Raw genomic sequence first — 11,445 nt, forward strand, 5'->3', positions numbered from 1 at the left:
AAAAAAAAAAAAAAAATTAGCCGGGCGTGATGGTGCGCACCTGTAATCCCAGCCACTCAGGAGGTTGAGGCAGGACAATCAGTTGAACCCAGGAGGTGGAGGTTGTAGTGAGTGGAGATCACACCACTACACTCCAGTCTGGGCGACAGGGTGAGACTCTGCCGCTCCCCCACCCAACCGCAAAAAAAAAAAAAAAGACAGGACCCCACAAGTTGAATCATCTGCTGGAAAAATCCTAGCAGCTCCATGAAGGCTGCTGGCACCTGTGCCTAACATAATACCCCCACACCTGGCAGTCACCCCACATTTAATGAATTTGTACATAAATTAATAAATTACCATAGGCAGACTGGTTGGCCTAACACGATTTGGTTAATAAATTTAAAAATAAAAATATGTTCTGATAACTCCACGTAAATAAAATAAAAAAATTTTAAAATTAAAACAATAACAATTTGGTGAACTGAGGGAATGAGGTTCCTTTTTTTTTTGGTGGAAGTATTTCAGTTAGCTGTGTGCATCACAAAATCATTTCACATTTGTTTAGCTAACATGTTTTAATGGTCTACTGGTCACTGACAAGGAAACGAAGATGACTAAGAAATGCTACCTGTCCTTAAGGAGTTTATGGCTTTAGCGGGGAGAGCGGAAGTAAGTCAACACCTACTGTAAACAGAGGATGTCTGCAAAGGCTACAGAAGTGAAGGGGAAACCACCTATTATGGCTTGGCTGGGGGAGGTACACACATGGAAGTACTTGACAAATGATGGAGGAACAAAAGGGGTGGGGTTGGAAGGCAGGGGAGGGGAGGGAGGGCAGCATGAGCAGAAGTCCAAATGCACATTCACAGGAAGGCACCTGCCCAGGCTGGCAGGGCATGGCTGTGTGAAGCAGTGCAAGAAAGGAGACAGGAGCGGACTAACCGGTGCCACACACACAAAGCTAAAGGAGTCTGGACGTCACCTAGGAATCCTCTCAATGCCCTGCTATTTTTTAACGTGTAAAAATCAGATATTTCAAAATAAAACTTACGGATCTTTATGCTGTAAAAATGAATTACTCCCGAGTTCTTTTTGGATTTAAGATAGGATGTGGTTTACAAACATAAACTTTACACACACCTTGTCAGAAGTGCATCTAACCTTTAAGTACCTACATCAAATCAAAATGGGAAAAAAATTTCAAGCTACTGAGTGGACTTACAATTTTGCAATGTCAGCATGTGTACTTATGCATTTTGTTCAAGTCCAAGGTATCAGCTCAATTTAGTGGCAGCACTAAGTGGAAGCTTCAGATAAATGTTTTCTGAAGATTTACATCTGCAAAAGCTCTCCAGAGTGTACACACCAAACCAGACATGCTGCAACACTCAGCTTCTTTCCCCACAGTGTGGAGCCCAGCTCACTGCTGAATGTAGACAGCTTTCCTCAGATGAGTCTCCTCTTTATCTAGTTCTCCTACTTGGACAAGAATCTCATCCAGAAAGCTTTTGGTTCCTGCTGGTGCATACCCACCTGATAATGTAACATAAAAGTCTCCATTTGAACTCCCATGAATTTGGCTTTCACTTCAAAGTCTCCAACTTCTTCTGTTGGACTGATTTCAAAGATAACATTTTTAAACCTGTTGAAAGATAACATCGTAAGGGTATGGTTTTTATGTTCTTATATAAAAATATTCCGTGAAATGGGGAAAGGAGATGAACCAAGTCTTCAAGGGTGAAAAGGGGTAGAAAATACAGGTCAAAAGTACTTCTGCACCTGAAGCAGCACGGATTGCCATGCCTAAGTACCATCTGCTCTGGGACTTGGAGAGAGGAATGGCAACCTCTCTCTGCCTGCAGCACTTGCATTCTATAAAAGAACCACTGAGGAGTGCCACAAGTGGCCTGTGAAGGGATGACATCATAGTAATTCTCTTCACTTCCACATGGCCAAAAATGAAACCTAATGATAAAAGGAGAAAACAGGAAACTGGGGTGGAAGGAGATGGTATGTGTGTTTCAATACATGCATGTTTGAGGACTGGGAGAAGTAAATAAACAAAAGCGGGTCAGTAAAAAAAGCTCCAAGGGAGGAGGTTTTTCTAGAAAGAGTAGGTGCTGTGTACATAAGCACACTCAGTATTACCAAAGATAAATTGTTATTATTAAAAATATTTATCACTCATTCACAACATGTTACCTGCCAGGAAATTTTAGGAAGCCAAAAGGAAAAGGGGTTATGCAGCCGGGCACGATGCCTCACATCTGTAATCCCAGCACTTTGGGAGACCGAGGCGGGTGGATCACAAGGTCAAGAGATCGAGACCATCCTGGCCAACATGGTAAAATCCCGTCTCTACTAAAAATACAAAAATTAGCTGGGTGTGGTGGCATGCATCTGTAGTCCCAGCTACTCAGGAGGATGAGGCAGGAGAATTGATTGAACCCGGGAGCCAGAGGTTGCAGTAAGCTGAGATAGTGCCACTGCAGTCCAGCCTGGTGACAGAGCAAGACTCCGTCTCCAAAAAAAAAAAAAGGGATTAAGGCATCCTCTGGGTGATCAAAGTATAGCACCCCAGATTTCCAGAACTCAACTATGGAGCTACCTTACCTATTACGAACAGGGCTGAGAACCATGAAAGATGCAAAAAGGTCACTGAGAGTTAAAGAAGAAGTCACAAAAACCCATGCACTGAAACATACATGCATTTTATTCAACTGGAATGCCTCACGGGTTATTCCTTAAAGATATTTATCTTAAGTGATAAATAATTTTATCAGATTTAGTTGGCTATTTAGTTTCTAAACCCATAGAAGCAAATTAAAAAGAAGAAAGAAAGGCAAATAGAGGTAGGCACTTGAACAGTAGTGGAAAATAATGACAAAAAGAAGGGCAATATTGACTCATGCCTGTAATCTCAGCACTTTGGGAGGCCAAGGCAGGAGGACTGCTTGAGCCCAGGAGTTCAAGACCAGCCTGGGCAACAAAGTGAAACCCTGTCTCTACAAAATATAATTAGTTGGGTATGGTGGCACATGCCTATGGTCCCCGCTACGTGGGAGGATCTCTTAAGCCCAGGAGGTTAGGGCTGCAGTGAGCTGTGATCATGCCAGTGCACTCCTGCCTAGGTGACACAGCAAGACTCTTTCTCTAGAAAAAAATTTAAAAATTATGTACCCATTAAAAAGGATGCTTTCAATGAATATAAAAAATGCTCACAGCATAATGTTATAAGAAAAAAGTTGGATACATGACCATAAACAGTATTGTCCCAGTTTGTGTTAAAAAATATTAAGTAGTTATTTTAGGCTGGGTGCAATGGCTCATCCCTATAATCCTCCCAGCATTTTGGGAAGCTGAGGAGGGCAGATCAGCTTAAGATCAGGAGTTTGAGACCAGCCTGGCCAACATGGTGAAACCCTGTCTCTACTAAAAATACAAAAATTATTTGGATGTGGTGGCAGGCACCTGTAATCCAAGCTACTTGGGAGACTGAGGCAGGAGAATCACTTGAACCTGGGAGGCGGAGGTTACAGTGAGCTGGAGGTTGTAGTGAGCCGAGATTATGCCACTGCACTCCAGCCTAGGCTACACAGAGAGACTGTTCCCCCTCCAAAAAAAGGCCTGTAATTCCAGCACTTTGGGAGGCCGAAATGGGAGGATCACGAGGTCAGGAGATCAAGACCATCCTGGCTAACACGGTGAAACCCCATCTCTACTGAAAATACAAAAACTTAGCTGGGTGTGGTGATGCATGCCTGTAGTCCCACCTAATTGGGAGGCTGAGGCGGGAGAATTGCTTGAACCCTGGAGGCCAAGGTTGCAGTGAGCTGAGATCGCGCCACCATACTCCGGCTTGGGTGACAGAGAGACTCCGTCAAAAAAAAAAAAAAAAAGGGGGGGAGAAGAAGAAGAACAAAAATATATATATATATAAAGTAGTTAGATAAATAAGTGGGTGAGTCGTGGATAATCTTTATGTGAATAGAAAAAAAATACATTAAAATGATTTCCCTGGTTATCTCTGGCTTGTGAAATTACAGGTGTTTTCTTTTTTATGCTTTACTGTATCTTCAAAGTTTAATAATGAATACATATTATTTTAGAATCAGAAAAATGTAAAAGTTCTTTTTTTAAAAGTTTTTTTTTTCCCCACACACAAGAAGGGAAAGATCAGTAGCCTGAGGTCACAGGGCTGACTGAGCAGACGCTTAATAAATGCTTGCTAATGAGGCTGGGGCCAGGATCTATGGGAGGATGACATGTCAGGTCCATGAACCACATGCAAAGCAAGCTGATACTTCCCAGAAAAGAAAATGAAGGTTAAGTGCCTGGTTCCTAGCTGTAAGTGGAATAAAGCAAACTCCTCTTATTGTTACTCTTAATTTATTCTTGGTTCAGAAACAGAAGAAATCCAAGGAGTGGCTTCCTGCTTTAATGATGAAAAATTAAGATCAGACCCAAAGAAGTGAACATGACCTGAGACAAAGGTTCTACAAATAAGGAAAAGAAAAACTCTTTTATGACAAATTAACTCTGAGTATGAGGCCTAATTCTACACATAAAAATATATAAATACGTAAAAAATATTAAAAGTAACTATCCAGAAAAGAGAAATAAAGACAAAAAGGCAAAGATGTGATAAATGTAGAAATAAAAATCAACTTATAAAACAAAAAGCAAAGACTCACTGATTCACTTGCAGGTCCTCAATTTCCAGAAGAACTCCTTTTTCATGTAGTCTTGCTGCTGTATATTTCAGAGAAATCTTTTTGCTTTTCTTTCCTTTCATTTCCCTAGGCTTTTTGGAGACTCTGTAAAAATCACATCATGTCACTTTCTACAAGTAACCGTCTATTCTGAATCTTCATCACTGGTAACTGAAGGAAACAAGGTCAGACACCATACTTCCAGACATAAGCATAAGTAACATACCAATTCTAAAATGGCAAACAAATGTTAGAATTAGCCTAAGCAATATCTCTGCAAAACAGGGGAAAGATTACTAAATTGCTTCTATTTTTAGTCTAAATTATATTTGAGAACACTCCCATGAATTTAACAGTGTCTTAATCCTTCCATGTCCTTCTGGGAACTTCAGTTCCTAACAAGTAACTATGAGAGCTTCATATGCCAGCCTGAGGGAATGGTACTGAATCCCTGCAGCGAAGGAGTTACTCTAAGCCCCTCAGCTGTGTAGGGAAAAAATAAAAATAATATCAAATAAATACTTTTTAAAAGCATTTAAGCCAGCACAGCAATTACAGATGAACGAGAATAAGGAAAAAGAAACAGGTTAGGAGGCTATTAGGATAATCATGGCAAAAAGTGGTAACTTCAGAAACATGCCCACATCTGCAAAAGACATATGTACAAGAGATTATTTGCTGCAGAATTTAAAAAATAATAACAACTGGAAACAAATGTTCATCAATGGAGAACTGCTTAAGTAAATTGTTATATCTATCTGTATAATGGAATAATATGCAGCATTAAAAAAATGAGAATCCAGGTTTGCCTGCTTAGAAGGCCTGGAGGCCATGACAAATCTGGCAGTGAACACACTCAGTTCTAGATCTTGGTTTCTAAATACCATTCTTCATTCAAAGAAACCAGGGATTCTTGGAAAAACAGTTCATTCTGGGCCTGGGGAGGGGAAACTACAGGTTGAACATGAAACATCTTGTGTCAGGAAGTACACAAAGAACAATGGAAACACGTCAAAAGCTCACAGGAGTCAGCTCTGCAAGCCGGGTTAGGTGGGCCTATTTTTCATCCCTTCCCATCAGCCCTGCCTGATCCCAGGGAGTCTTCCAGGGAGAAAGAGAAAAACAGAGTACGTGCACAAGCCAGAGAAACGGGAAGCAGATATGGCAAAATGTTAGAAATGGGTGAATCTAGGTGAAGGGCATATGGGTGCTTACTGTTCTATTCATTCTATCTTTCTGAGATTTGAAAACTCTTAAAATAAAAAGTTAGGAATAAATAATAAACTACCCTACAAGTAAAACCTGCTCTTATCACCCACGTCTCTGGGTTTTCAGTTCCCTCCCTGTAAAATGGGCATGCTGATAGCTGGCGGCCAGTGCCAAGAGAGCTGAATCAGACTTTCCCCAGTACCCAGGAAGAAAATCAGAGCCTGTGATCTTGTCCTCAGGAAGGATACAGAGGAGCAAGGGGATCCAAATTTGCATAATATTCCTTACGTGATTTTGGGACCACTAGATGATCTCCTTTCATGATTTTAATTTCTAGCACCAAGAAGATTTTTTTTTTTTTTTTGAGACAGAGTCTGGTTCTGTCGCCCAGGCTGGAGTGTAGTGGTGCAATCTTGGCTCACTGCAACCTCCGTCTTCCAGGTTCAGGTAATTCTCCTGCCTCAGCTTCCCAAGTAGCTGGGACTATAGGCGTATGCCACCATGCCCACCTAATTTGTGTATTTTTAGTAGAGATGGGGTTTCACCATGTTGACCAGGCTGGTCTTGAACTCCTGACCTCAAGTGACACATCCACCTCAGCCTCCCAAAGTGCTGGGATTATAGGTGTGAGCCACCTTGACAGGCCCCAAGAAGATATTTTGCAAAAGCATTACTTAGCGATAAGCATCCATGAAATCCCCCACCCACTATTTATATCATACACTAACAAATGGAACAGGCAATTATACAAATGATTAGAGGTAAAATAAAAGACTAATGCGATAAACAGATCCAGTGTATTTTAAGCAAAAATTTCCAGCGTCATTTCAGTTGCCTCTGCTTTTTCCTCACTCTAATTCTTTTCCCTGACATCAATTTTTAAAACAGAAAAAATACTCACTTGCCCTTGCTGGCTAAGTTATCCAGGCAGGTTTTGATATAGCTTTTATAGTAATCCACCTGCTCCCCATAAAAGGTGGCCTTAGAATTCAGAGCAGCATATGTCTGTTGCAGTTTCACTAGTTCAGCCTTTCTCCTCTGTCGGTACCTCCGCTGATTCCGAATATCCTGAGACATAAAATTAGAGTTAGAAAAATAATGACAGGTATCAGGCACTTCTTGAGTGATTATCATTTCACACTAGAACCCAGCAATGCTTAACTCTGCCTTAAATATGACTCCATACTTTTTTATTGAGACAGAATCTTGCTCTGTTGCCCAGGCTGGAGTGTGCAGTGGTTGAGATCATGGCTCATGGTAGCCTCAGCTTCCCAGGCTCAAGTGATCCTCCCACTTCAGCCTCCAGAGTAGCCGGGACTTATAGACACATGCCATCATATCTGGCTAATTAAAAAACTTTCTTTTGTAGAGATGGGGTCTCAAGTGATCCTCCTGCCTTGGTCTCCGAAAGTGCTGAGATTTGTTTTCACAAATTAACAGAGAAATTCAGATCTCAAATTTTCTTCCCCCATTTGTATCTTCTAGCAGGGAAATGCATTACATTTAGACTTACACATTTTTAGAATTTACTTGCAAAGCTGGTTTGGACCTCTTAAATTTATTTTGTTGGGAAAGGGAGAAAAAGAGAATTATAATACATCAACTACCAGTTCCCAGGTGTGCATAATATTATCTTAGTGCAACAGCAGAGAACACCTAAGCTCTTAGTCCTCACCAAAGCCCCTCGCTTGAGATGATTCATACAAATCAAGGATTTCATCAGCTTGATGTGAATTTATATTTCACAGTAATCATGAAAAAGATCTGGAAGAATTCTTTAAGGCTGAAGACAAATTCTTTAAGGTCATAGGAGGCTCTAGTTAAGGTCCTCTCCCTAGTAATTTAGGCCATGGAATAAGCCACCTCAGGTCGGGCAAGGCCCTCATGCTGGAGAGTCAGATATGGTTTCTCAGAGAGGAGGGCACTAATTTGCCCATGAACTGAAGCTATGCTGTTATCTGGACAGTTACTGTCTCTCGAGCCTCTCAGCTTTGAACAAGGCCAGTTCCCCTCTGTCCCCCAAATGCAGTACCCTGGCAATGTCGTTGATCAGTTCCTGGTATTTGTTCTTTGGGTCCACGGTTCCAAGCTCCGTTAGCTTCTTTAAACCTGTCTGGATCTTCTCTTTCTTCTCTTGAAGAGTGAGGTTGCTGTCTTCCTTTACAGATTTTGACTTTTTCATCTTGTCAGGGGTTTTGGCATCACGGATAGCACGTCTCTGCATGGCTCTCTGATGCTCTGCTTCCTGCAGATGGGAAAAAGTAGTTCTCAGCAAGTTCACCACACTAATCCTAAACTTGAATTTATATAGCACATCCGCACCTGAACTTATACAGATCTTAAACTCCAACCTTGCAACAGAAGGAAACAAACTCTGACTCCTGCCAAGTAACAGATGAGAAACTGCATGAAGCAGAGGCACTTCTTTCCACCTAGAAGAGATGATATCTACAAAATCACACAACTGGGCCAGGTGCAGTGGCTCATGCCTGTAATCCCAGCACTTTGGGAGGCCGAAGTGGGCGGATCACGAGGTCAGGAGTTCAAGACCATCCTGACTAACATGGTGAAACCCCGTCTCTACTAAAAATACAAAACCAAAATTAGCCAGGCGTCACGGCGGGCGCCTGCAGTCCCAGCTACTAGGGGAGGCTGAGGCGGAAGAATGGCGTGAACCCAGGAGGTGGAGCTTGCAGTGAGCTGAGATCGTGCCACTGCACTCCAGTCTGGGTGACAGAGCGAGACTCTGTCTTTAAAAAAAAAAAAAAAAAAAAAAAAAGGGCACACAACTGCTTAGGGCTTCTTTGGTGGACTCCAGATACAATCACCGAGACAGGACTGTACCGGCTACAAAGTCATTTTTCTCTACCACATTTTGACACATGGAAGCCATTTAATTTTATTAAAAACATAGCTGTATAAATGTTATAACTATACTAACACAACAAGAGCAACGCTTAGTAAATCTTTGCTAATTCTTTCCGTCACTTTGTCACTTTCCATTTGGCGGAATCATGCTCGAGCACTGCCTCTGCTTTCAAACATGCTGCAGACACCCCAATAGTAACAGGGAAACACCTTCCCTTAATACTGCCATCCTTCAGTCACCACCCATTGTCTGTCCCTGTCTAACATATGATCTATACTTGCTGTTTCATTCTTCCAGCACTTTCTTCTTTACTGCTCTCATCACCAATTACCATACCCTGTCCAAAATCCAATGCCTTTTCTGTCACCTTGCTCATCTTCTCTGCACTGTGTTCTTGCTCGATGCATTGTTTTGTACTTCCATTTCTCTCTGTTTCCTCTCAGTACTTCAACGACTGCCTCTGTGTTGACAGATCCCAAATCTTTGTGACCATGGCTCTGGTGCCATATTCTCAACTGTCTGCACTGGGATGTTTACATTCGGGATGGCTTATACTTCAAGCTTATAATTCCCCCTAACTGGAGCAATTCCCTTTCCCAATAGTCCCCTATCTTCTAAAGTCAAGACTACTCTGCATCACATAATGTTAAGAGCATAAGCTCTGGAAGCAGACAGAACTAGATCTGCATCTGGTTCTGTCACTACAAGCTGATGATCTTGGCCAGTTAACCTGTAAGGATTTTAGTTTCCTCATCTGTAAAACAAGGATGAAAAGACTCGACTCATGGGAATGTTGCAAGGATTAAATGAAAGAACAGAGGTGAGAGCACCAAACACATACTAGGTTCTCAATAAAGACGGGCTCCTCCTTCCTTATTTCAAATTTCTTTCTAGGTTCAACATGTTTCAAGTATTGGTTTATACATCCTTACTTGCCTTTCACACACATCTAATCGGTAATCAGTCATAGCAACTGAGAGCTGAGACTTCATTTAAAACAATGGTTTCCAAATAGTTCTCTCTGCAGCCTTAAGAGTTTGCCAGAGGCACCACAGAGTCCTATAGGGCTGGATTTCAGATGCCCTATTCCTGGCTAGCAGAGTAGCAGAGTACCTGCTTTATATACTGGGCTTCTAGGTAAGGTGTCACTTAATGAAACAGATTACCATGCTTAAAATTTGGAAATGAATGGCCTGACCTACTTTCCTTATTTGACAAATGAGAAACAGAGGTTTCTGGCCAGGCACAGTGCTTCATACCTGTAATCCCAGCACTTTGAGAGGCTAAGGGGGGTGGGTCACCTGAGCTCAAGAGTTTTTGAGATCAGCCTGGCCAACATGGTGAAACCTTGTCTCTACCAAAAATACAAAAATCAGCCAGGTGTGGTGGTACACACCTGTAGTCCGGCTACGCGGGAGGCTGAGGCAGGAGAATCACTTGAACCCAGGAGGTGGAGGTTGCAGTGAGCCAAGATCACGCCACTGCAGGCCAGCCTGGGTGAGAGTGAGACTCTGTCTCAAATTTAAAAAAAAAAAAAAAAAAGAAAGAAAAAAAAAAAGAAACAAAGGTCTTAGATATGACATGACTCATCCAACCCTACATAATGCCAGGTCCCAACCCCCATCTGCCCACCCCACTGGACCTTATCACACACCTAGATAACTTAACCACCATCTGCTCTCATAGCATTGCTGAATTAATTAACATTAAATGGTCTTGAACCTTATAGAGGCTCTTTATTTCTTATCTCTGCAGTGCCAAATTCCCATCTAGTTTGTGAGTTCTAAATAATTTGGTCTCATGTTTTATTTCTCACTACTCGCCTCCACCCACAGCTCCATTCTAGACATGAAGTCTGGTCGCATCACGCTCTTCCCTCCTTTGTACTTTTGTTCACATCGCTCTCCTGCATCGAATGCCCTCTCTTGTCTTACATGCACACCCAAATCCTATCCACCTTTATACGTCTGGCTCCAGTTCCACTTGTTTTAGGAAGCCTTCCTAATGCATTGCTTCACTGGCCTCTTTCCTGAAACTTCTATTATTTTTTTAGTCAGTATCATAGTTAATTTTGAATGGTTTCATCACTGTTTCAGGAATACATGTCACAATTCCCCAACAAGATCACGAGTTCACTGAGTTTAGGAGCCACATTCTGTACTTTTCTTCTATCTACCACGGCACATAACAGAATTCCAAATATGTAATATTCAATAAATTGCAGTGAACCCTACACATTAATGGTTTCAACCAACCCTGAAACTATTTGAAAAAAAAATACAACAATAAAAAAAGTACAAATTTTAAAAATACAGTAACAACTATTTACATAGCATTTATATTGTAGTAGGTATAAGTAGTCTAGAGAGGATTTAAAGTATATGGGAGAATGTGTGTAAGTATATGCAAATACTATACCATTTTATTTATTTTTTATTATTATTAGTATTTTTGAGACAGAGTCTCACTCTATCACCTAGGCTGCAGTGCAGTGGCATGATCTCGGCTCACTGCAAGCCCCGCCTCCCGGGTTCATCCCATTCTCCTGCCTCAGCCTCCTGAGTAGGGGGGACTACAGGCATCTGCCACCACGCCCAGCTAATTTTTTGTATTTTTAGTAGAGATGGGGTTTCACGTGTTAGCCAGGATGGTCTCGATCTCCTGACCTTGTGA

General features: G+C 41.7%; 1 protein-coding gene across 1 annotated transcript in view; it reads right to left on the reverse strand.

Annotated features, from left to right (window-relative positions):
* Window positions 1-11,445, reverse strand: part of IQGAP1 (IQ motif containing GTPase activating protein 1) — a 113,882-nt gene that overhangs the window by 3,764 nt on the left and 98,673 nt on the right. The window contains exons 33-36 of the mRNA XM_011978375.1: window positions 7,936-8,148; window positions 6,805-6,971; window positions 4,677-4,799; window positions 1,516-1,624 (exon numbers count right to left, since the gene is read on the reverse strand). Coding sequence (XP_011833765.1) covers window positions 1,516-1,624; window positions 4,677-4,799; window positions 6,805-6,971; window positions 7,936-8,148 — 612 coding nt within the window. The remainder of the gene's footprint in view (window positions 1-1,515; window positions 1,625-4,676; window positions 4,800-6,804; window positions 6,972-7,935; window positions 8,149-11,445) is intronic.

This window comes from Mandrillus leucophaeus, unplaced genomic scaffold (assembly GCF_000951045.1).
Source record: "Mandrillus leucophaeus isolate KB7577 unplaced genomic scaffold, Mleu.le_1.0 Scaffold193, whole genome shotgun sequence".
Lineage (NCBI taxonomy): Eukaryota > Metazoa > Chordata > Mammalia > Primates > Cercopithecidae > Mandrillus > Mandrillus leucophaeus.